We start from the raw sequence: 25,227 nt of genomic DNA, 5'->3' as shown, positions 1-25,227 counted from the left end.
AATAATGGTCAGTGCTGCGTTAACGTGAACAGAGAGGCCTTCCATGGAACCCTGAAGACCTTCGTGCCACCCACCATGTCTGTCCTTTGCCCAAGGGAACAGCTTCTGCAGGCGGGCCAGTTATTTTGTGCCACTGAGCTTCAGCAGGTAGTCACATGGCATGTACCTAGGGGCTAATCCTGCTCCTAGTGGAGTCAGTGGTAGAAATCCATGGCCCAGCATCACAGAGAGGGGTAGGTAATGCCATGCTGAGAGCTTCAGAGCTTAAAATGTAGCTGATACAGGTGTGCATGCTTACCTACATGCCTGAGAACAGTTCTACTAGGCAGGTTGCTTGGCAGTGAAACTAGTCTGGAAAAAATACACAAGCACAGGATGAACCCATCTCAGATACATGTCAGATACAGCTGCTGCCTGCAACGCTGCAGAACACCCCCCAACCACTATCTGTTTGGGCCTGGCCTAACTTTTAGGACCCCTTTTGCTTGCTCTCCCTCCTTCCATAAAGCTTTCATCCTGTTTCTGAACTAGCTTCAAGGAAGCCAGCAGTGTTGCCATGCAAGCTTTGCTCCATCTTAATGATCAGGTCGCTGTCACAGAAGTGAGAAAAGACAATTTTTAGCTCCCTTTCTGGATGGGAACAGCTTAAATCCCTGATTATGGCAGGTGATATACCTACTGGATTGCTACAGTAAGGTGACCTTTCATCTTTGGTAATAATTTTCAAGGAAAATGGCCAAGATCTCTGTGTGGTGGGTGCTCTGTGCAGTTAGTTGCATGCATGGGAGTTAACCTCAACAGACCCTGCTGGGAATCTAGGTGTGAGGGTAACTGCAGGGGCCGGTGCTGTGCTGCTCAGCTGCCAGCCGAGTGCAGTGGCAGTCACCGAGCTCAGGCAATGGCAGAACTCTGCAAGTCTCAACAAGCTAAAATTATGTTCCTACAGAGCCAAGACAGCTGAAGAACTTAACGTGTCTATTACTGCTAGCACACTAAGGCAGGCTAAATAGCCTTAGTTGCAAAGTCTCATGATGAATCCGAGTCCTGATTTGTCCTGAGACATTATGATGGGCCATATCTCAAACTAAATAAACCGTAAAGTATTGCAAATACCTTACATATTTTGCAACAGGTTTATTCTGATTTTGTTTGTTTGTTTTTCAGGGCTCTTGCAGATGTTATGCGACCTCAAGGTCCTTGTACTACAGATCATATGGAAAGAGATCTAAACATTGTAGTACATGTGCAACATTATGAAAACATGGATACAAGACCTCCTCCAAATAATTTACGTAAGTTGCATTATAACTATATTAATGTTTGGAATGCTGGCACTAAAATGAGTACTATGGAATGAATATTGGTGGATGTTAAATGAGGATAGACGGCACAAGGATTCTTGCAAATTAGGAAGATTCTTTATCACAGAACTAGAAATATCTAGGATTTCCTGGTGCAAATAGTGCAACACTAACAGAAAGCGATTTTGATTAGAAAAAGAGTTATTGTTCTTATTTTAATTAGGTGTCTTGGTTGACTAATATTTGCTTTGTACTTCTGTCTCCTAACTGGTGTTTTTCTTCAGCTCATCAATCCATCCCTTATTCTATGTTTTGTTATATCAAAATAGAAATGGCTAAGCTTACACCAAGATTTAACGAGACGTTTCATACAGCTGTAACACCCAATAGGAAAGTAGTCTCATTAGGCTGTTATATCATCTCTGCTAGTAAAAAAGTTAAATACTTTCCTGGAGAGCATAAGGTTGTTTGTGGTTTTCACTTTCTCTTTCTTTTCTGTAATGGAAATATGAGAGAAAGACTATTATTTTGTTTTAAATACTATTTTTATTCTGTGCCTGCTATTATGTGTTTGCTATTGAAGGCAAGGAAAAAGTACACCTTGGAGTTTCAGAGGAACTGTGGTGACATTTCAAGGGGTTCTGAAATCCTAGGCACCTTATTTCTCAGTCTTGTATTAGACCACAGTGCAGATCTTTCTCATGATCAGATAAATTTTCCTTTCATGATGAACAGTTTCAGTGTAATTTTAATTTGCACGTGTTTATGTATTTTGTATTCATCTATATTATATATATGCATACATAGAAATTTTAGATGATATATTTACAATTTTAAGTTCAATATATTTGTCATTCAGGAAGGTATGGATTATTAGGCAGTGGATGGATTTATTCTGTGCTGTAGATCAAGGTAGTTGAGCATGTTACTGCAAATATACTTTTCCTGCATTGGTATTTGTGTTTTGAAACATTTAAACTATATGCACTGGTCTTTTCCTTATCTTTCTGTAACTGCAGAAAGCAGAAAATTTGCTTATAGCTGGGCAAAGAATTAGTTTTATTCAGACTGCACTGTGCAGTTATTGTGAGATTTTGTTGCTCCCTTCTTTTGGGGGAACAGGTTAAGGACAATGAGAGAAAGAGATGATTCATGTGCTGCATGCACTCTTTATACTTGTTTTGTGGTAGAGGCTGACTGTGATTTCTTATTCACGTGGTTACAGGATAATAGGAGGGAATTAAAACTGTGACCTCTAATAAAGATACCACATATAGTGAGCTCTGACATCTAATCTGTCTGCACTGCTCTCCAGCTAAGTACTTCCACCTGGGTCTGTGCAGTTGTACAGTGCAGAGGGGGAGGTACCTACATACTGCAGCAGAACAACTCTAATTGTGTAAAAACATGCCACTTCTCGAGGGGAACTTATGCTTCTCTCTCTCAATCAAAGGCGCTCTAACCCCTTTAAGCTCCTGTGGTTTAAGGAGGATATGCACTCTCTCTCTCTCTTTGCTCTGTGTATTAGCTCTTGCCTGATCTCTTCTCATCCTCCCTGTGACCATGTTTTCAAGGAGGAAAATGCAAAATGCTAATGAACTCAGGGTACAATTCTTTGTTTCTCTCACACATGAAATGTTTATTAGGAATCCCAGTTAATGAAGAGAGCCAGAAAGTAAATAGATTCTTACTGCATTGACTGTGTCTAGAATTTTGTAATTTCACACTGTTTTGCTTAGATCTTTGTATACTTCAATATACAATATACCACAGCAGGTCTTTAAACTCATTAAGTTTCTTGGATTTGAATTCGAATTAACCAATATTATATACATTTACTCATTATTTTGTATTTGTTGCCACTATATTCCCTCATAAACTCATCTAAAACATGACTAAATGACCTTGTAGAATTAGCCAATACATCACAAATGATTAAGGTGGGTTGAGTGCATGTGCATTTATGGTGCAGGAAAAAAGCTTTAGAAAGAAACATTATTAAGACAGATACTCTAAGCCCAGTATCTTAGCGATTTGAAATTTTATAGTGGAGTTCTGAAACACTGCAAGAGTGGGGATGTTGCAGAAACATTGTCAGAGCAGTATTACATATTACTAGTGCTGAAAAAGTGACAGGCTTTTGGGGGTATATTTACAAGCAAATAAACCTGAATTCTATTCCAGATCTTTACTTATACAGAGAAAATGAAGTGGTAACAAAATTATAGAATTGACACTTTGGTATTATATAAATATATATTTTTAAGTTCTCTTTTATAAGTTCTCCTTTCTATCTACTAGCCATCTCGAAATGAAACTTCAAAATGAGATGTACTTTTCACATTGGTCCGTAGATAAGAAGAGGGCAGGAGCAATTTATTAGGCATTATATACCATTTCCATATTGTGTCTTTCAAGATACTGTAGACAAACTTTTGAAGGCCAAACATTATTAAAAATGTTCTGATTTGAAGGTTCAGTTCCTGTTTCTGCCCTCTTGAAAAAAACATCTTGCTGATGCTGCCAGCTCTGAAAAGTGGGCTGGCAAACTTTGCATGGGACAAACTTTGCATAACATCTGACACTGAAAATGAATGTGTTTTTATCCCTGGACTGCTTGTTACCAGAGAACAAAGATTTTCTAAGCTGCCTGCAGTAAGCACAGCTATTTGCCAAAACCAGCTGTGCAATGGAAGACCAAAAGTAGACATTTCTTTTCAGTGCCCTGTAGTCTAAGATGTGCAGTTTACTGAGTTTCTTATCCCTTCTTTTCTCATACTCAGAAAAGAAAAGCCATACTGGAGATTCTAGAAAAACACACATATATATATATATTTTTTCTGTGCCCATGTGAATCCAGACAACCTAGATGCTTATTAGTGAAAGCTACTTTGTCCTTAGTGGTAGATAGTTGCCATAATTTTCTTTCTATAATGTGCTTTCCTTAGGATTACTTTTCCATTATTTCACCTCATTTATGCACCTTAGAATGGAACAATGCTTTGTAAACAAGCAGCAGTTATCTACCAAGAATCACAGCATTCAAGTTTTCTAGCATGGCATGTTAAATAAAATAAAATAGACATGTATATTAAAAACAAAACCAAGAGCAAACATTTCTGCAGAATTTGAGATCAGTTCTGTTCATCTCTATTTAACTTTCATGAACCTTAAGAAAGCAGAAGCATTCAGGATTTCTTTTTCTACTTACTGTGTTAGCAGTCAGCAATTTATTTAACTTGTTGGGGTTATAATAATAGTGCAGCAGGAGCTAGGAGGCTTTCTAGCTACATCCCTCATTTCTGGAAGGTGATTACTACTATTATTTCTAATTCATAATCTATGATGGCACAGTGAAACAAATACTTATGTTAGTGCTATCCACAGTCACTTTTCCTAATGATCAGTGAAAGCTTGGTTAATATCTCCTCAATAATAACTGGCCTTGCGCTCATATATTTAAAGCATTTATGCAGAGTTCAAACGTAGAGCTGATTTTAAAGGGTAGACAATTCTAGATTATGATGGTTTTAAGGTGCAAAATGCTAGCTTTTACTTAGCTTGACATGTATAAGTTATTTCTTCATTTTTAATTTAACATAACAAAAAAGAAGGGAATTGCAAACACACCACTGAAAGCAGGAAGCGTTGCTGTATCAAAATAGCTGGTTTTAATACTGGCCAAGGATTTGCAGCACACGTGACTAAAATGACTTTTTCTCTTCTTAAATATATGCAAGGGAATAATGTGTTTGCTGCTGCATTTGATTGTCAGTTGTCCTGGATACTTACTGACTACAAATGCTAATGCTGAAAACAAAGCTAAGGCGTTTCTGTAACGGGTGCCTTATGATAAGTTAACTTTTATTATTTCTTTGTGTTGAGACAGTAAACGTGTAAAGAGGAGGGTATTTTTTGAAGTTCTCACATATTAGAATAAACACGCTGCACTGTGTATTCCTGTACTTCCCCCATGGCTGTAAGTAGAAGCTCAGCCCCTGTTTTCCAGTGAGAGAAACTGTCACCAGTTTGACACTGTGAAAATACAGTTAGAATGTGCAAGAGTTTTTTTGCAGTCTTTTTCATCCCTCATGAATATGCTTTTTTGTTGTTGAATGCAGAGCTCTTTGGCAAACTAATTATTTTTATGTTTAACTTACAAATATAACATCGTCTGATATAAACAAGTGTATGGTTTTGCATTGCATTATCTAAGCCCAATTCCTACTGACATAAAACACTAATTTACTTACTTGTGTAATAACAAAGAAGTAGTCGCAGAGAACATGAGGTATTACTCTAATAATATACTTGTATTGGTAGGGGCCTTGAAGCTCTAATAAAACATTGTTCTGATGGAGGGATGCACAATGCAAAGGACTGAACAAATAACTATCTTTGGCCTCATTGGTATCTGGGTTGCTTGATTACAGTAAAATGCTTTTTCAGGCCTGGCTATATGTGCAGGTCCAGCCCAGAGGAATTGGGCTATTTCTTCATAAATGTTAATTGGCTGTTCACCTCCTCACTTAGGGCAGAGTACAGGCAGAAAAGCTGCCCTTTATAGGCAAGGCTCCAGCCATGTTTTATGAGTGGGGAGATGGAGAACACCAATAAGTTTCCATCCAAGAAAAAGATGCACAGTGACAGAAGAAGTGAAGAAGTACTGCTGATGGAGTGCACTGAGGCAGTGAAGAATGAGGGAGAATAAAATGGCCAACTTAATTGGAGGATGTCCTTAGTTCACAAGAAACTGCAATGCTGTGACAGAGAGAAGGAACTCTAGTCAGTAAGCGCAGGGAATTTGTTTCCATTTCAAACCTTAGTTTTCATGGCCAGAATGCAAAACCTCATTTTACTGATCCATGGTCTACCCCAGGAAGCACCTTAACGCTATTCCAAAAAATCAGATACTTTAGGTAGTTCCTAACCTAAAAGCCAATAGGCTTAAAGTAACCTGAGAAAGGGCTACTTAGTACATTTTGGTTGTCATATACAACAAGGAAGAAAGATTCTACTTTTAAATTACATATGTCACAAAACTAATCACCAAAGAAAAAGCCCACATCACCATCACCAGCAATGTCAAAAGAAATACTATATTTTTTTAATATCATTTCTGATTGAGTTTAAAAGCAGCAAACTTTTCAAACCATTTTAAATTAAATTCTAGATACGGATTTCAACTGAAATTATAGTATCTAGTAGAACTTCAAAGCATTAGCAAACTGGTGATGGATTTTTTCTTAGCTATAGGGGAAGAGTATTACAGCTCCAAATCTTCCATGCTGGACACACAATTTCTCATACAAACTTCAAGTCTAAAGATGCTGTTTTCTTGCAACTCAGTCATTCAGTGTCAGACAGTGATGTTTAATCAGTTCTGAATGTGTGTTTACTCTCACAATCATTAATATAAAAATGTTAGTAATTTACATTCAGATTCTAATTCAGATTCATGATGCTGATTTATGAGAAGATGCTATGAACCTTCTTGAAACATCAATAAGGATTTTCAAGGAATTTAATTACAACCTGATAACGAGAGCTTGTGAGTTTACTTAGGAAAGATAAAACAGTAAAACAAATGAAATATCTCATTAAGCATTGACTGCAGTACTTTCCCTTAATTCATTTAGAAAAAATGGATGATTTTGAAAATGTTAATATATACTACACACAGTAGCCTTTTATTAACACCTACACCTGTCTTCACCTAGCATAATATGTCAGAACTCTAGCAAAGTTCTTACTAATTGCTTGCCTCTGGTATCAACCTTTTGGCTTAATCTAGCAAGCGAATTAATAAACTAAAGCAAATAGTAAAGACAATAGTTTGCACCACCAACAAGGACTCAGGGATTGTATCCTGCATCTATAATCAAATACAACTGTGAACTTGAAGTCACTGCGTACATTCACTGGGTTTCCTCTTTATTCTAAAATATTTCTTGGTGGATATGATTTTATCGGAAACCTAGTGAGAATGTCATGTACCCTTTCTGCAATTTTAGTCAGTGGGATATGTTTTGAATGATATTGGGTAGATCTTCATAAGCTCTGTTCAATATAACCATTTCCAATTGGACTCAACAATGAAGTTTTTGCTCTGTCTTCATTTATTGTGCAATAAGAATAATTATATTAGATTACTGTCTTGCATCCTATAATTTACTTCTAGAGAGCTTTTAATTCAGATATATTTGACATATCTTCATAAAAATATTCATCAATGTAAAACGTATTTGGGAGAAATACAGTTAATCACTGACATTATCCTTTAGTGGCAATAATTAGCTATGGAATAAAAATTATTTGCAATATACTTTTATATTTTATAATGCAGTTTAAAAGGCTGAATGATTAATTAACAAAACAAAAAATATTGTCATAACAGAAGAGAGCATTGCAGTGACAGACTATTACATAGGTAGTTTTGAGTCACACAACTTTAAACTTGAAAAGCACATGTAAAGGATGAGACTCATTTTGCTGTCATTGGGGTGCAGATTAAAGTACTTTGAAATGCTGCCCAGTAGTACAGGGATGTATTTACCATCTAGCAGATGAGAAGTTCAATATTTAAATATGGTTTGACTTCAGAAAACAGTTATGCGTTTCCCTTGGGAGTCCACTTTTACTTCTGTATCATCATCATAATTATTTAATAAGGGTTTAGTTCCACAGGTGTTTGTTATTAAGTATTGATACACACTGTCATCAAACATTCACCTGAAAACAAAGCTAAGCCTTAGAAGAATAAGCATCATCTACCGCTTCAACACTTTGCAATCTAAGTTTTACTTGTTAAATTTTATTAGTAAGGCATTATTCCCATTATATCAATTCAGTATCTAAAATTGTATTTTGTCCTTGGAGAGCTACACTGAATAATAGGATTCTCAATGTTCAAGAAATTCCAGTGCAAAATATTCCCACTGTTTACCACAACTGTCAGCAAGATCCATCATCGATGCCTCATGCTTATTGCAATCTTTCATGTTGCTGGGATTCTTGCTGTCAAAAATTGGTATGGGAAACAATGCTAAAGTAATAGGAATTGTGTTTGGGGAAAAAAGCAAACCAAACAACAACAACAAAAAAAAGCAAAAAGGCAAACAAAAAGCACCTTTTGCTTTCATGGTTGGTTTGCCAATACCATCAGAAAGACAAACTGCACTCGCCTTTTCCATGCCAAAACAGTATTGTTTTTAACTGTTGACTTACAGCTTAATCATCTTTCTAAATCCACTAACTCCCACCCTCATATTTTGTCTAAAAAATCATAGATTTATAACACAAATGATAAAAACATAAATTCAGTACTACGTTGGTTTCTGTCTATGCATTCAGGCGCAAGCACAAACTATTGTAAACTGATTTATCCACAGCTAAACATACACACTTTTAATGACTATTCATTCGAAAATTTGATTCTGTATATTAGATTTTAAAATACCATTCTCAGAAATTTAACATTCTATAAAACTACTTCCCTGTTTGTTTTTTAATGCAGTCATACCAACTTTGCCAACCAGAACCTGTATATTGGTTACAAAATGAAGTAGAAGAGGTTGGCTGAATACATTAAAATACATCCCAGTATTACCAGGTAATTGTGACATGCAATTCAGTGAGATGATGTTTTCAAATTTCAAACTACAGTTTCAATCATAAATGGTTTTCAGAAGCTTTGTTCTCTGCTTTATATCATAGCTTTCCTTGAAATGTACACATCAGCTCTGACTTCAGTTTTATTATCATAAGATAAAGTCAAGAAGGGACCTCAGTGTTAGTAATATTAGTTAGTAATATATATAGTAATATAAAATCAAGAAGGGACCTCAGTCTGGTAATATTTATGAAATTACTTTGTTATTGATTTTGATAATAGAAACAATAGTTGAAAAATTCTCTAAAACCATCACACAAAGCTGCATTAACAATCATTCACAGATTATTACAAAGTGGACTTCAATGTTTTCCTAGGTATACTCCTAAATTTAATCTTTAAGTTAGCACATATAAATAGCTTTTAAGTGCTTTTCACTAACATACTTTTGCTTTTAACTGATATGTTTAAGAAACATATGTCTCAGTTTAAGGCTGTATTATACTTCTGAGTCTGCAGTGAATTTGCAACATAGTCCAGAATAATCCAATTGGGTTTCACCATCTACTCCTTATCAAAAAAGGGAAATGCATGTTTGATATATAGTTATTTATGCACACATGAGCATACACAAAAGAAACAGCATGTGCATGACAAAATGTTGACAACTTTAGTGGGGTTAGCAACTATTTGTTTATCTGGAAGCATACATAATAAACCAAGTGTCTCAAACACAGATGTGTTTTATACCCTGAAGAGTTTGCTCTTACTACGTTATTTTTGGCTTTTACACTCTACAGCATTAGCCAGAAAAACAAAAAGAAAAAAAAAAAGCCTTTCCCATGTAGCCAGTTGCTCTTTCAGGAGTAACCTGATCAATCCTTATCACTTTTGAACTGCTTTATAGTTTTCTCTTACCATATTCTCCATGCATACTGAGCTTTGTGCTTTCTATCGCTGCCTCTTCTGCTGCCTGTAACAAGCTGAGCCTTCTGAGTGACAAGTACTATTTGATGGTGCTAATTTCTGCTGGTTTAGAAAGCATGTGCTTGGCCATTCTGGACAGCATATGAAAGAGTACCACAACACAGAAAAGTATGGCAAATGTCTAGGAGCATTTAATCTTACTGACAGGGCACTCAAGAGGAACGACTTTCAGCCATAAATTACAACATGCAGTTCAGAGATGGGGGAGGCACGGGCTGGGAGCCTTGCAACAACAGTAGGATTTTGATAGTGCTTACAATAATGCATACTTTAAATCAATTAGATGAAATTATGATCAGACAAAAGTTACAGTAAAGCATTCACCTTCTTTAATGGCTCAAGGATTTCACACAAGGGCACTACAACTCACTTAGGACATCACACCTACCTTACAGAGGGGAATTAGTGTTTTGTTATTCATCTTGAATACAGCATAAATGTAAAGAGAGATGCAGAAATTTAGCTTACAGCTTTGTAAAAAAAAACTTTATACAGCTTAGAGAATTCAGTGTTGGAGATGGAAAAATGCATGTTCATGATTACTTTTTTTCCATTAGTTTAAAACTATTTTTCTTTCATTCTTGCTTTTTCTGAAAGAGGTCTGTGAAAAGGAATAATTTCTCTTGGAAATAAATTAATTGGCCCCAACCAAGATCTTTTCCACAGAAAAGATCCAGAGGAAATCAGGAAAAAAAATCAGCGTATACTCTGTGGGGTAAGACATTTACAGCAGGCTTTTTCATAGAAGTTAGACTAAAAGAAAGACCTCTTCAAGAGCTATAATGGGCAAAATTCACTTAGAAGAGATAGCTCCTTGCTCTCTAGCATCTGTCCAAGGTTCATCTTGTGTCTGCAAGTCTGTACATCAAAGCTGGAAAACTAAAATTTTACCTGTGGAGCTCAGCATACTATTTCTATATATCCCAAGGTCTGATTGGGATGACAGAGAGTCCAGGAGCTGAGCTTGGATAAAAATGCTTCTAGCAAAATCAGTAACAATTACCAGAAACTTCTGAATCTTGAAGAATATTAGAAGTAAAATTATTTAGGCTTCTTTTCAGATGTCCACATTTAAACAGCTATGTTATAGAGGTCATATACAAAACACAAGAAAGCTCTTTTACTAACTTGTTCATTATATTAATAATTTAATGCACCTATCTAAGAGTTACCGAACACTAATTCTTTTTCCAGCTATGATTCTACACCTCTTGTAGGGAGGTATAAATAACTGTGTGCAAATAGATTAGGCCTATTTCCTTTCAGGGTAAGCAATTTACAACAGGGAAAAAGTCATCAGGATTCTTTCCAAGTGCATACAAGTGACACACTTTACGATATGATGCTCTTGCACTGTCATAGTCTAGCATTTTACAGCCATTAACATTTACTTATGAAAATCGGGCTAGAAATATTTATTTGGAAGCTACACCTTCTTTCCTATGTGACACTTCATCTCCATTTCTACAACTATAGAGTCATAGATGGAGATTAACCCCAGAATCAGAGACATGGAGTTAGAGTTGTGGTGGAAAGTGGCAATCACCTATCCATTCCATGCACAGAAAAAGATTTTTAGATTTTGTAATCACCAGAATCACTCAAATGTTTTTAGAAAGAAAGAGAAGAGGTCAAAGAAAACGCGATCCCTGTAACTTAGTCTTATGTTCTGCTGAACTTGGAACTGAAATAACACCGATGTTCCTGTTTCCTCTTTACCACCTCTCATGTGATTCACCAGGAACAGCAAGGTTGTGCCTCTGCACTCCACTGCCTCTTCATTTCAGTAACCAGTGCTTCAGGTTTCCCTTGTGTTTGTTGATTGTTCCTGGACAAAAAGTAATATGTTCTGGCTTTTTCAAAGCTATCCATTCTGGTATACATGTTGAGATTGATCAGCAAACAGAACAAACCAACAAGCAGCTATGTAGCCTTTTGCCTCTGTGCAGTCAAGGGGCAAATGGGTTAAAAGTTACTATGGGGAGTAACGGGGAGCTAGACAAAAAATTACATTCGCTGTGTTCTCTTTTAAGAACAATAAATCTAGAGTTATTTACCAAGTGCAATAAAAGGCTACAGGGCATTGTTAGCATGAAATTTGGCTCCATAAATCAAGTAAGTATTGAGATGCTGCTCTGAGAGTCCGTAATTGTCAAATGGGGAGATCTAGTTATCAAAGGTTGGGCATGCCAGGAAAACAAGAAAAGAAGGATAAAAGAATCCATGGCACATCCCCTTCCCCACTGATCAAAGTTGTCTCCCATCAGTCAGGATGATTCCCGGTCTGCAGGCTCTAAACTATTTGTATAAGAAAGTCTGAAGGGAGTGGAGATATATCAGAAGATCAGATCTATCACAGAGCAAAATGCAAGCTCAGAATTTGGCAGATGATTTATTAATTGCCAATTATTCTTATTTCTACTTTACATGGTGCTAAGACTATGCTAGAACCTTCCAAGTGGAAAATCCACACAATAGTTAATGCAGTTCAAAAGCAGCATTAATCCTCCTTTATGGCTTGCAACACTCTTGGGAAAGAAGATATTGCACAGCTTCAAGGATGGAAAGTCACTGGTGTTAAGCAATCTGAGTCTAACTAGCAGATTACAGACGGAGGAGTCCTAAGTGCACATTGCTCTGTGTGTATGTATGGATTTAGAATTGGATTTACTTTCCCCACAGACCTGTAGAATACATGGAGTTCAAGACCGGAGCACCTTGGAAGTTGGTGAGCATGAACTAGCAACTTTAAGAACACTCCTTTCATACAGTTGCTGACAGGACTTCTCAACTTTGGAGGAATTAACAGAAGAGGGATAATTTTATCTTAATTATCACCCAAGCAAATTAAAATTAGAACATACGCATGCCATACTCCAACATCATAGGGATGACTGAATTCTGGCAGCCACTATGTCATGATGCTGAATACTCTTCATCTGATGACTCCCTTTAAAATAGTCTCATAGTAACTTGCAGCCACAGATTTCATTAGATACGGCCTGTGTGAGAAAATTGCAGGTGCTATCCAGACTGCGTTCTCTGTCTTGTGGACTTGGTGTCAGTGACAGCTCCTAACTCTGTCATTCTAACCAGCTTTCCTCTAGTTAAGATTTGGAGTGCATTTCTACATAGTACACAGGACTACAACAGGCACACACTTCCTCGTGTGTTGAAACAGTTCCTGACACCCTGCCCATATAAAAGACGGTGAGGTCTTACAGTGGTGCTGTGTCCCTCTGAAGCCACCCTGGGCTTGTTTTGGTGTGACTGCAAGCAAGCTGAGGGCCTATCTGAGCATCAAATCATCTTTGTGCTTCATATTGGAAAGAGGTGCTGCAGGAGTCAGTGCAGAGCTGGCTCTGGTCCAGCAGTACAACATTACCATATTTATGGCTAGACACCTGCAATTGGGTAGTAAAGATTGCTGCTGCCACAGCTGTCTGAAGTTGTATCCACTGCTATCACTACCAGTCAGAGCAAACTAGGTCTGGCAAACTACAGTACACAGTATCAGCAAGCCTGGCAGAATCCAATTCACGAATGAGGATCAGCATAACCTTAACATAGAGAAACGCTAGATGAAAAGGTAACGTGCTCAGAGAGGATGTATTGAACTCATGGGATGAGAGGAGCTGTCAAAGGAATATACAGGCAAAAAATTCATCAAAGATGACAATGAAGGGATGCCTTTCACAAGGAAGATGTCAGAAAGCACAGAGAGAGAGTGGGTTCAATTTAAAATGCTCCAGAGATTCTTTTTTGAAAAAGGATTCAAAATTGCAGAACTAGGCAGTGTGTAATACCTACATAGCTCACCGAACCTTCAGAGCAAAGAGCTGTGCCAGCAGAACAGCCATTACCCCCACGGGGAAACATACCTGGACTGACCGTTTGGCACTGTGTCAGTTTAACTCACTTGTAAATGTCTGGATGACAACCCTATTGTATTTTTCTTTTTAATCCACAGATAAATAATATCAGAAAGAGAATAAGCAAAAATGAGCCTGAAAATCAAATTCATTTTACCACAATGGTAATAATAATTTAATGCTTTACCCAGCTGTGACTCAAAAGCAGTCCAAGCAAAGTCTCTTCCTCCCCACCCTGAGAGTATCTCAGGGATGATACCACTGTTCAGCTCAATTTCTCTCTCTCTCACTTGATCTTTTTCTCTCCCAGCAAAGCTTTTATTGCCTTCATGTTTGTGATTCTGCTTTTCTGTGCCTGACAGTAGTAATGAAGATATGCCACAGTTACTGACAAGGCAAGCATTCTAGAAAAATTCTGCCAGAAGAAACGAAATGAAATACTGAATACTTGACATTAGTTTCTGGAAGTGATCACTAATATGTAAATTTATGTCATGCTCTGTAACTTAGAAAAAAAAACAGATTTGTTTAAAGGTCATCAGTAATTAAAAGAAAAAAAAAAAAACACAATGAAAAACATTTATAAATGCATGGGAAAAGCAACTTGCTGTTAAAAAGTCCTTGCAGCAAAAGGATCCATAAAGGTGCTATCGGGGACAGTATACATTTGTCTCAGTTTCAACAACCACAATAGCTGAAAAAGTGTTACGGATTTTTAAAAGGTTGAAGTTTTGCTTCTTGGCTGAGAATAACACATTTTTTAAAAACAAATAATTGTGTTTTCCTACACCCTTTAACCTTCTTACCACCTCAAGACATGGCGTCTCTATATGTGTTCTGTGATCAAATACAATGTTCATTCTCTGTCCCCATTAAATTTCTGAATTTAGGCCCTGTACGTACAGAGTATTATAAGATGCCATAGCACCTCTAGCTACCTACACTAATATATGTGTCATGTACTATGGGACATGTAGTACATAATATTCTCAGTGCTTCACTGGCATGGGATCAAAAGGATAAATGGAGATGAACATAATGCAGTTTTTTCAGCCGCTTAAACAATCCTCATTTTCCTGTCCGTTCTAAGCATTAGTGGGAAAAGAAGCTGTTCATTTATATTTATGCACCATTGTATGAACGACCAACTTCCAGGAGATGCATTTTCTTATATCATGCACAGTTACTATCACAAGATTCCCTGAACTAACTTACTACATATTCTGTAACAAATGTGTTTCAGCAGCAGCAAGATCTTTCTGCCCATTATTTACAGCGTTTTATAATTATGGAAGTGATTAGCACTACAGGCACAGAAAGGTCAAGAAATTTATATCTTCTTATCCTAGGAATTAGCACAAAATAATGCAAAATTTACGATAGCGTACTGATCCTGATACAAAAGCAGCAAAAGTCAGGTATTGTCTTTCATTGTCTTTGACAGTCTTTGAATTGCATCCACTATGTTTTAAATAAATACACTTGAGATGTGACAGTATAATTTGTATCAGCATAATGCTATAATAATTTCAGAAATATAATACAATAAACACTATCATTGTTTACATAATCAAGATATTCCCATCTCATAATCCAAGGATGCTTGTAACAATCTGTTATAGCACTTACGGTAACATTATTACCCAACCTGGGTACACTGAGATGTAATTTAAAACAGAAACAACAGAGTATTGGGGATAAGGAAATGCTGATCAAAACCTTAAGGATTTCTGGAGGTCACAACCATCTTGGCGGTCTGCCAGGCTCGGAACAGCTGACTGGGGAACACTTCCCACTTCCCTTGCAACTCCAGGTTATTAAAACAAACACTTCAAAGAAGTTAAGAATTGGCACTAATTAGCAGCTCATTTCTGGGGGAGAATGGAAGAGGTACAAGTTTTCTAGCATCTATCATGCTTCAAGTAAGAGTACTGAAATATTAAAAAAAAAAAAAAAGGAAAGAAAGAAAGACTAAATGAGTAAAATGACTATTCAGGCTAGCGTATTAAATTGTATACAATTCACTAAAGAAATTAGCGCAGTTAGCAACGATGGTTCAAAAGTCATATAAAATCTGAGTGTAAGAAAAAACTCCTTCTACTGAAATGGACATAGGCACTGAAGAAATCATTCATGGAAACAAAAAAGCCTGAAGGGACTCGATGGTGATTAAATAGAACATGGAGCTTTTCACATCCAGATCCCCTCTTTATATACAGCCTAGCAAGTTTAACACCAGCCAGTTTGTAAGTTTGCAGCCTAAACTATCCATCACTAGATTTCTAATCCTTTGGTCATTAAATATTCTGGAAAGAAACAAGCCTGTCAGTGTTCTTAATGGTGTCAGTAACCTGCTCTCTTAAGCAGACAGACTTGCTAAAAACAGAGATGAGAGTGTTTATTAGCAAATGTTTAATTTATGAACACATTTGGTCTTAAGGAACAAAAATAAAGGTCTTTTAAACAGTAGGATGTTAGCCTTATTGATTGCATTTCAGGCAGAATCGTTACTTGGGGGAATGAATTCTGGGACAGGCTGAGGGTAACTGGGCTGAGCGGTGTGGTGCTGAGCCTCTCTTTCCTCTCCTCCCTCCCTGGTGTTACAACACGCTCAGGGCTAAAGTAACCTCAGTGATATCGAAGGTCCCTCACTGCGGGAGAAGACAAGGAAAAAGTGAACGGGCAAAAATGTGATCCACCAGCAACGTGCTCACATTGGCAGACCTCCATCTCCGAACACCTCTAAGCTATGAAATGCAGCATGCAGGGGAGCTGCATAGGCTTGTGGATTCACAGTTTATAAAGAAGAAATGAGTTTTATAGATCTGTGATCTATACAGACACCCCCTCTATAATATGTGTCCTACAATTTTATGCAGCAGCTCTTAAAACCAGCATGTGAGCTGTGAAGCCAAACTGCTGATAGCCTTCTGTACTAAGGGTTGTATTATACAGTATTTTACTGACTTTTGATAAATACTTTTCTTTACTTGCTTTGGTATCATATATTAATACAAAACAGAAGTGTAAAATATGCTTATAATCCTGAGAATTCTGTTAAACCCTAAGTGATATTAGGAAAGAGGAGAAGAATACTAATGGAAACAGCATATACTGAAGATTTTGCTTTCATGTGAACGCAATTAGAGCTATTCCCTTAAGCTAATACGATAAGTAACTATCTGAGGAAACCCACAGACACTGCGAATGTGCAGGAGGGAAAGAGTAGTGTTTGCTTGGTGTTCAATGGCCCATGTGTAATAAGTTGGCAGTTCCATCTATTTCCTACCGGACAAAAGTCTACAGCAGAAATTCCTGATTCTCCCCTCCTCCAGCTGCACATTTGCAAGTTCAGCAGTGAGGCCAAAGGCTGAATTACGAGAGACAGGACTACATTTTCACAGCTATTTTATTTTTTATTCTATAGATAAAGATATGCACACAAATAAACTCCTGTCACATATATGGCCATGTGATTCAGCACATCAGTTAATTTCCTGAGGATCTGTACATGACTGACCAACTCCTATGCTTTTTCCCAAAGTATTCTGAGATCTACTCTGATATTCTGGAATGTTGATCTTATCCTAACAGCATTTGCCAAACTGATACAAACAGATTAATATTAAGTTCTTTGAAAGCAAAATAATGTTTTAGAGTTTTTGGTAGTTACCTTGATTTCTAGGTGATAGACTAGTAATAAAGAGCATATAGGAAGGCTCACAGCTCTAGTTATTTTTTTTAAAAAGATTTTGAAATGATTGCTAAATACTGGTAGCAAATGGTAGCAAACAAGCAGTGAATATGCAGTATCTTGGTATGGCACAATTGTTATTAGCATTAACTTGGCGTGTCTGGTATAATTTATTATTGTTTTTTACCTGCACAAATAATGCACTTCAAAAAACCTCTGCACCAAAGCACAGCTACAAATACATCCCACAGCACTATATACAATTGTCAACACCAGGCAGAAAGCTGTCAGCCTTACTTGGTCCCTACATTTTAGCTTGATCTTGGCCAGGATTTGGACTGCTTTTTTGTAACGCACCTTTTACTATGGAAAACACTGTCAGGTCCGTTCCTGCCCAGCTGCCTGGCTTGGGGTGAGAAGGGCCAGGGATTTGGTGTAGACAGCCAGAAGTTCTGAGATAGCTAAGGCTGCACCATCCTTTTTAGGAACTGGAGTGTGCATCAGAGATTACAGCCCTTGGACAAGAAGAGCAGAGCATCACTGAAGTTGTCCTGATAACAGCAGCCCCAGATAGTGCTGGAACTCACCAGGAGCCAGAATGGCTGGCATTGCCTTCAGACTGCTGTAAAGCACGTTGTGACTGAAGAAAATAGGACGTAAATGGTGGAAACACAAAAGATTCTTTTCAGATCTTCCTTTAGTTACGGCCAGTCCCTAACAACAATAAGCTCTAAATACTACATATACAGTGCTACTGATTTATGATCAGTAAAGCTAGAAAAAGCTAGCAGGAATCTTCAATTTTTCTGATATTAAAAAAAACAAAACAAAACAAAAAAAACCCACTTGATATTATCATCTAAAGCACACAAATAAAAAATTCTTAATGGAAAGGCTCTTTTCATATAAAAAGACTGCAAGCACTATTTGTGTTCTTTCTCATGAGACAGTGGTGCTGACTCTCCAACACGTTCCACCACAACTAAGGATTCCCAGTTCTCTGCTTGGTGCCTAAATCTGTTCATGTCTGTTACATCTTTTTTTCTGCCCTCCAATGTTCTTTCTAGTGTCTACATTCCTTTGTGCTGCTGCTATTACTGATCTAACCCAGGAATTAAATTTTTTGCTCTCAGTACTTTCAAGTTGGAAAGCACATTTACCATAGCTGGAACGGGGGACATGAGCATCATCCATCGTCCCATTGCTGTAAATATAAACTGCAGGAAATGTGTTTTAATATGTGGCCACTATCTCACTAACCTAACCAACTCCCACTTTTCTGGATAATTTCATAAAGCCCACTCTGCACAATCTCTGTAACCGTTTAGATGCATAATAACTTGTCATTTGCATCCCATGAACCTTTTATAACAATAGCAACTAAAATTAAACGATGCCGCTTGGTTTCATCCTATTTCCCCCCAAATATCTTTGCTATCAACATTTTTCAGAGTGGCAATTCTCTCGAGCTTTCCCAAATTTATAGGTCACAGGTAAAACAGCATGTTCTCTGCAAATGTTAATGAGTTTACAAACTGCTGAGTATTATAATGATAAATTTGATCATATTTCTCTACTGACTTTACACAGTCTTGGCACTGCAATATTTTTAGCTTATATCTGTTCTCAAAGGGCCCAATCCGAAGTTCATTGAAGTCAAGGAAAAGATGTATATTAACAGCTTTTGATCAATCTAAAGACAGTGCTGTAAAAAAAATATCTGTGCACATCACTTATAGGCAACTGACATCTCCTTGCACCACAGTGTTACTGAATCTCATTTGCTTTGCAGCTTTCTGCCTGATCAGGGAATCTACTGAAGTCCAAGCAGTCAAGGCATCTGTCTCGAGTCAGATAATTTCCAGCTTCCTAAATAAAGGGAACTAATACAATATCTACTTTATGCCCACATTGCTACCTCATGCGGTTGGTATTGTGGAGGGCTTTCAGAGAGGAGGTGGTGACTTCTAAAGGTCTGTCCCTGGTCAGTCCCCTTCTTCTGCAATAGGCTCCCTCTTCCACTTGCAGATATTTTCAACCACCTCCTTGGGCACAGTTCACTTTACAAAGTAATTGCTATTGCTCCTGAAAATGTCCTTTAGCACCTGCAGAGTTACGGTGCAGACTGTGGACAGAAGAGAAGGTTGCCTTGCTGTTCAGTGTCTCTGCTGATACCAGTATGAACAGACAGAGACCTGCCAGTAGTCTGACATCCACTTTGTGCATTCTAATACACGTGCAGACAGAAAGATGATCTTTGTTTAGAGCCTCTTTATGTTTCAGAAGCATTCATTTTTTTTGTTATGTTAAATGATGGCTTTGGTACATAGCATTTGAAGCGCTAGTAACCAGTCCTAGCATTACTTTAAGAGAGAAACAAAACTTCACATCTGCTTTGTTGAGCAGTCTTCTGCAACAACTTATACAGAAGACAAAACTACCATTTTCCAGAAGAGAATCTCCATGAAATGAAGACCATACACTGAAAATACCAGTGCTAAACATGTGAACTATCCACATCACTGAAAAACGTGTCTTAATCATGAAAGTTTAGTCATCTAGCAGAAGGCCAAACTACAAAATCACTAAACCTGTAAAGGCAGTAGCTCGCTGTTGCTTGACACTGTTAGCATATGCATGAAAAAAGCTCACTCAGTCTCAATTATTTTCAAATGCTAAAATCCACGTGACTGTTTTTGAGACAGAAAGTTATTTAAACTGTACGTTATCTCTGACATTTCTGTATGGCGGACTATACCAGTTACTTATTTATCTAGATAACAGAGATTGATAGAAGACGAACAAGGTGTAGTGGACTATTACAGAAATAAATTAAATTATTAGAAAGGAATGAACAAATAGGACTGCTTTTGGCTTTTTTTTTCCAAGTTATTACTTTAGTCATTTCTATGCAAAAATAATCAAAGAGCGTCCTCAGAGGACAATGTTAATCCTTCACTCTTTTTTTCCACACAGCCACAATGAAAAACTAAAACACAAAATGACCCAAATCCTTAACATTAGGCAAAACTAAAAATCCGTTTTCGGTTCTCAGACTCTTATATTTTATTTTCCTCAACAATATATGTTCAGTGTGACATATGTAAAAACACTGTGTATAGGCCACATACTTTTCAAATATCTGGTGAACGGCTTTTTTGACTTTTTCAGAGCACAGGATGAATGTGGAGTGAATTCAGAGGAAAAAAACTATATGTGGAATTTCTGAGATCATATTGATAGGTGTAATTTTTTTTTGTTCTTTTTACTTACAGTTACTCTGGCCTTTTTGTTTTCTCTCCTGTTGACTTCAATATCAACTTTGTAATCTTACAGTGCCGCTTCAAGCTTTAAAAAATGGATTACAGCCAATGCCAATTTTGGGCAACTGTCCAAAATAACACCCAGCTACATAGCGTAAAGTAACTTTCATTACCTTTTCATCACGTAGCCACAACTTTATTTTTCCTTTACCCAGTCCCTTGAGCAATGACCTCCTTGTCTGGGTTGCTCCCACCTAGGAAATGTGCTAATTGTTATTACTTCACTTCATAACATGAACTGGGTTTAATCCTGTGCCTGCTAAGTGCCTGCACAGTAGTTTCATTGTACATCATGTACTGTTTGGAAATGTACAGCATAAGCACTGTTCAAGGTAGCATATGGTGCATGATCTTTTTAGCTCTGTGTTCTGAAGGTGAACTTTAGGGAAACAGTATTTGTTATTTTCTATTTCTTAATGTATCAGAAATTTCTCTCCTAGTTTTTGAGATATACTAGAGACTACCGGCCACAATTCCAACACCTTTAAACACAACATCATTAGGGAATGAAACAAGTCAGCAACATGCACAGCAACAACTATTCTGTCTGTTTCAGACAATTATACTGTGTATGTCTCAAGTCTCAAACCATTTACACTATACCAGTCCTGATTTTGCAAACACGGATACAACAAAATCCCTATTATTCTAACATATACTTAAAATTTAATATATTATGAATTGTTTGTGTTAAAATAAGTGAATAATTGCATTTCATGAATGATCAGTGGATTTAAAAATATTTCCAAACCAGTAATTTTTGACACCAACTTAAAATGGCAAGATAATTACATAAACAGGAACATCAAATAAGCACTTAAAGATCATATACCATGTTCTTCTGAACAAATTTATGGCTGTGGTTTACTACATCTGTGACATTACCATCAATTCAAGGTTTCTACCTACAATGGTCTTGGCAGTGTTTCCAATATGAAACATCACAATAATTATAAAAGTGAAGAGGCTCAAGTATTTCTCAAACAATTAAGAGGCTTTTCACTATCTATAGTAAGTTCGTATCAACAAAATCAGTAGTCAAACAAACAGTAGAAATACAGCTCTAAGATTAGCTAACAGATCCTCTAGTTCACAGCAGATAATACTCCACCTTAAGAAAACCTCCATTGATTACAAGCATTTCAGCACAATGTTTTTGTAAGTTAACTTCATGAGGTAATGTAACTGAAACTATTTCAGCATATCCAATTCCGTACAATATATGACAATGGTAAACATAATCCACAGGCTGGATGTCTCCACCCAAAACTTTTACATTTCTGTCCCACAGTCTTCAATAAATAAGCACACAATTTGGCCAACAGTTCCTATGGGAACAGCTGCTGATTCATATGGGGGTGTGCAAGTCCCCCGTTCAGTAGATGCCAGCGGTGCCCACACCAAAATGCTATTCGGTATGAAGTAGGTCAAATTAGGAAATCAATTGAGCTAGAAGTAGAAAACAAAACCTTTAGAGTAAAAACGTGTTTATGTTGGGTGTAAGAAAGCCATCCTGCTCACATTGTGAACCACTGAGAGCGCTTCTCCTCCAGCTCCTCCTGCAAAGCTAACTCAGCTTTTTGTGGAGACTTTGTTGAGGATGATGAGGGGGCAGCATGCCTTCCATTTATAGTACACCCCGAGGTTTTGTTATTGCTCTTTTATTAACAGGGTGATAGACAGAATCATTAGCTGTGCAAATTATTTTCTTACATAAGAAGAAGAGAGTGTCATGTTGTGATGGCTTAGGGGTGAACAGCAGCCTGGGTGTCGCCCATCCCGGTGCGGGTACTGCCTCCACCTGCCAGGCCCTACTTCAGCTGCTGGCTAATCCCGTCCTTACTCTGGATCACAAGGCTTTGCAATCACCGCGTTCCCATTGTCATGCACAAGAATGCAGTGAGTGATGCCAAACATTTCTAGTAAGTCCCTCAAAACCATCCACTAGCGAATCCTACACTTTTGTTGCTTTTTGGACAGGCAAAACGAAAGGTTTTCCTACCTAATTCCAGCTGTCTCAGCACCGAGCCCCAGGTGGTGTATTCACCATACCCCATGCTCTCCTCTCCAACCCTATGACTACCATAACCCACAGTGACGTACTCGGTGACCCACATGCCTCAGGTACATCCCAGAAAGCCTGTGGTTCAGGCAAGATGCATCCTTCTGTTCTGTGACCGTGGTGTCACCAGACATTTCCAGCAGTATCGCCGGCTCAGCGTGCTCATCTCAGCCCCTAACCCTTTTCATGCCTCTTTACTGAGGAGCATCACCGCCCTCTTTCCCACTATTACAACAGCATCGCTGCTTCATGACCGTCTTCTGAGTCAGACTGAAGGGCTGCTAGGGCTTTAAAATAGCTTGGGGAAAAACAAAAACAACACAACAAAACACCTATATATGTAGTTAAAGTCAGACCAGTTCCCCTCATCTGGTCTTCAGAGGGGCTTTATAAAATAGGCCTGGAAGAACACCAGGGAAGCTGGCTACAGCTTGGGGCGATGAGCAAGCTCTTTTGCTGGCATCCCTCCACTTGTAGCTGCAGGCAGCTCATATTTCTTCTCCTGTAGACACAAGGTTTGTTTTCAACAATTTAATGTCCTTCTGAGTTTGAAATACGAGAGAAATAAGCCTGCTAATCAGATTTGAGCCAGGAAGCGGGCACCCCTAAATTAATGGCTATTTTCTTAAGGACTCTTAATTCCTTTAAGGACCTCTGAGTTTCTTTCTTGCTGATTTCCCAATAGCTCTGAATTACACAAAGCAAATCCATTCACATATTTCAATGTACCAACAGGACTTGCGTAGTGATAAAGTAATTGTACATTAATCCCATGTTCTTCATATGTGTGTACAGACATAATAGACCAGGAGAGTAATTTATCCTAGAAGAGCTAATCAAAGGTTTTAATTTAATCAGTTCATTTTATGTTCCTCTTTTCTGTTTTGTCAGCCTAAAACACAGTAAAAATTTAATCTCTTCATTGTTTTAGTAATGTGACCACTATTTTACAGAGAGTACTTGACTGATGGTTGTAGACAAATGAAGCAACGTGTTTGCTTGTCCTTGCAGGCATTTTAAATAACTGTTTTAATTCTGTGCCTTGAATAAAATAGTTTGGTTCCTCAATAACATGAGGGACAAATGAGAAATGGGAGGCTTGCATTGGTATTTTTCTCAGTTTTCTGCTACCGACTTAGAAATATTTCAATAATTCCCAGTATAGGCATCTTCTCTGCCATGGTTTTCTCAAGTCCCTGGGAGCTCTGCGAGGCAGGTATGGGAGAGGTGGGGCTATGCAGCCAGAAACAACCCTGTGGTTTCTAACTGAAAACCATTAACACTCATCCAAATAGCAGTCAATAGAAATGAGGTTTCAATCCAAAAAGCATAAAAGAATGAATGGGAAACAAAGTTGTGTTTCTTTCCTGGCCAGCGACCTTTCATTTATGGCCAGCAGAGTACCGGTGACAGTAACACGAGCCCTGGCGGTGACGACGAGGGATGTGTTCTCCAGGGTGCCAACGCTTCACTGTCAGCAGCCTTCACAGAGCGTATTGAAAATGAGCAAAAGGTCACTTTGCCATGGAGCCCATGGCCAAAAAGAACTTTTTGCCTTGCTTCCTTTTGGAAGATGCAAACAGTCTTTTCGTTTTTTTGTTGTGTTTTGTTTTTCTTTCAGCATCTACAGGCAATCAGGCAACCCCGGAATGAACTCAGCAGTCTCAATGACCACACTGTGCAAAGCGGATATTCAGCTCTTCCATAATAATGTTTTCTAAATAAAAACAATAGGCTCCTTTTCTTCCCCCCCCCTCCCCCCGTCAGACAAGCATTTTTACTGGCATTTTTATAAATATTGGGAACTTTTGAAGTTATGTTTATACTACAATTCATAGCATCGCCATTACCACTGTGGAACCAACTGGTGAGAGAGGACCTTCTTTCCATACAGCTTTTCTAATAGCAAATTTCAAAAGGATATAGATTTTAATTAATTGAGCAGATTTACAGTAGAACATGAAATACAATCATTTGATGGATTAGAAAAAGCCCAATAAGCCATTCATGACTTACACCAGGATCCAGACTAATTCAAGATGCAGAGAGCTGAAAGCCTCCTTTGTTCTGCTCATAGTTAGGCTATAAGATGCAGCACCTTGACAAAAACAAAATTATAAACCTGATGCATTTGCTCTCTGGAAAGCTGCCTGCAATTAAGACCTTTCGCCACCAACAGTGACAGAAGAGTGGAAACAGGAATACACTCAATGACCTTGAAATGTAGTCAGATACCATTATCCCTCACATTTTATTCGTTGGTATGAAAGAATCAAATACCCTTGCCTTGAAAAGAAAAGTTCTTAAATATTGTATACTATTTTTATATATAGTTAGTTGATACCATTTGTATTAGCTGTATAAAATAGTCACTAA

At 37.7% G+C, this 25,227-nt stretch overlaps 1 protein-coding gene and 1 long non-coding RNA gene across 4 annotated transcripts in view; one reads left to right on the top strand and one right to left on the bottom strand.

Annotated features, from left to right (window-relative positions):
- Positions 1 to 25,227, bottom strand: part of LOC308178534 — a 248,288-nt gene that overhangs the window by 18,064 nt on the left and 204,997 nt on the right. Inside the window, exons 7-8 of one of the 2 annotated variants that reach the window (XR_013939799.1) lie at positions 9,145 to 25,227; positions 1,305 to 9,086 (exon numbers count right to left, since the gene is read on the bottom strand). The exon at positions 9,145 to 25,227 is cut by the window's right edge and continues 20,601 nt beyond it. The exons of the other annotated variant lie outside the window; for it this stretch is intronic. This is a non-coding gene — a long non-coding RNA (uncharacterized lncRNA). Of the gene's footprint in view, positions 1 to 1,304; positions 9,087 to 9,144 lie in introns of those variants that run through there. 2 annotated transcript variants of the gene reach the window in all.
- SHISA9 (shisa family member 9) overlaps positions 1 to 25,227 on the top strand; it is a 180,357-nt gene that overhangs the window by 7,779 nt on the left and 147,351 nt on the right. For both annotated transcript variants that reach the window (XM_080557325.1, XM_080557324.1), the window contains one exon: positions 1,165 to 1,292. In XM_080557325.1, the coding sequence (XP_080413451.1) occupies positions 1,165 to 1,292 (128 nt within the window). The remainder of the gene's footprint in view (positions 1 to 1,164; positions 1,293 to 25,227) is intronic.

Source organism: Anser brachyrhynchus (assembly GCF_964034855.1).
Source record: "Anser brachyrhynchus genome assembly, chromosome: 15".
Taxonomy (NCBI): Eukaryota; Metazoa; Chordata; class Aves; order Anseriformes; family Anatidae; genus Anser; species Anser brachyrhynchus.
Note: the sequence above shows the minus strand (reverse complement) of the source record. Positions and strands in the feature narration are given on the sequence as shown.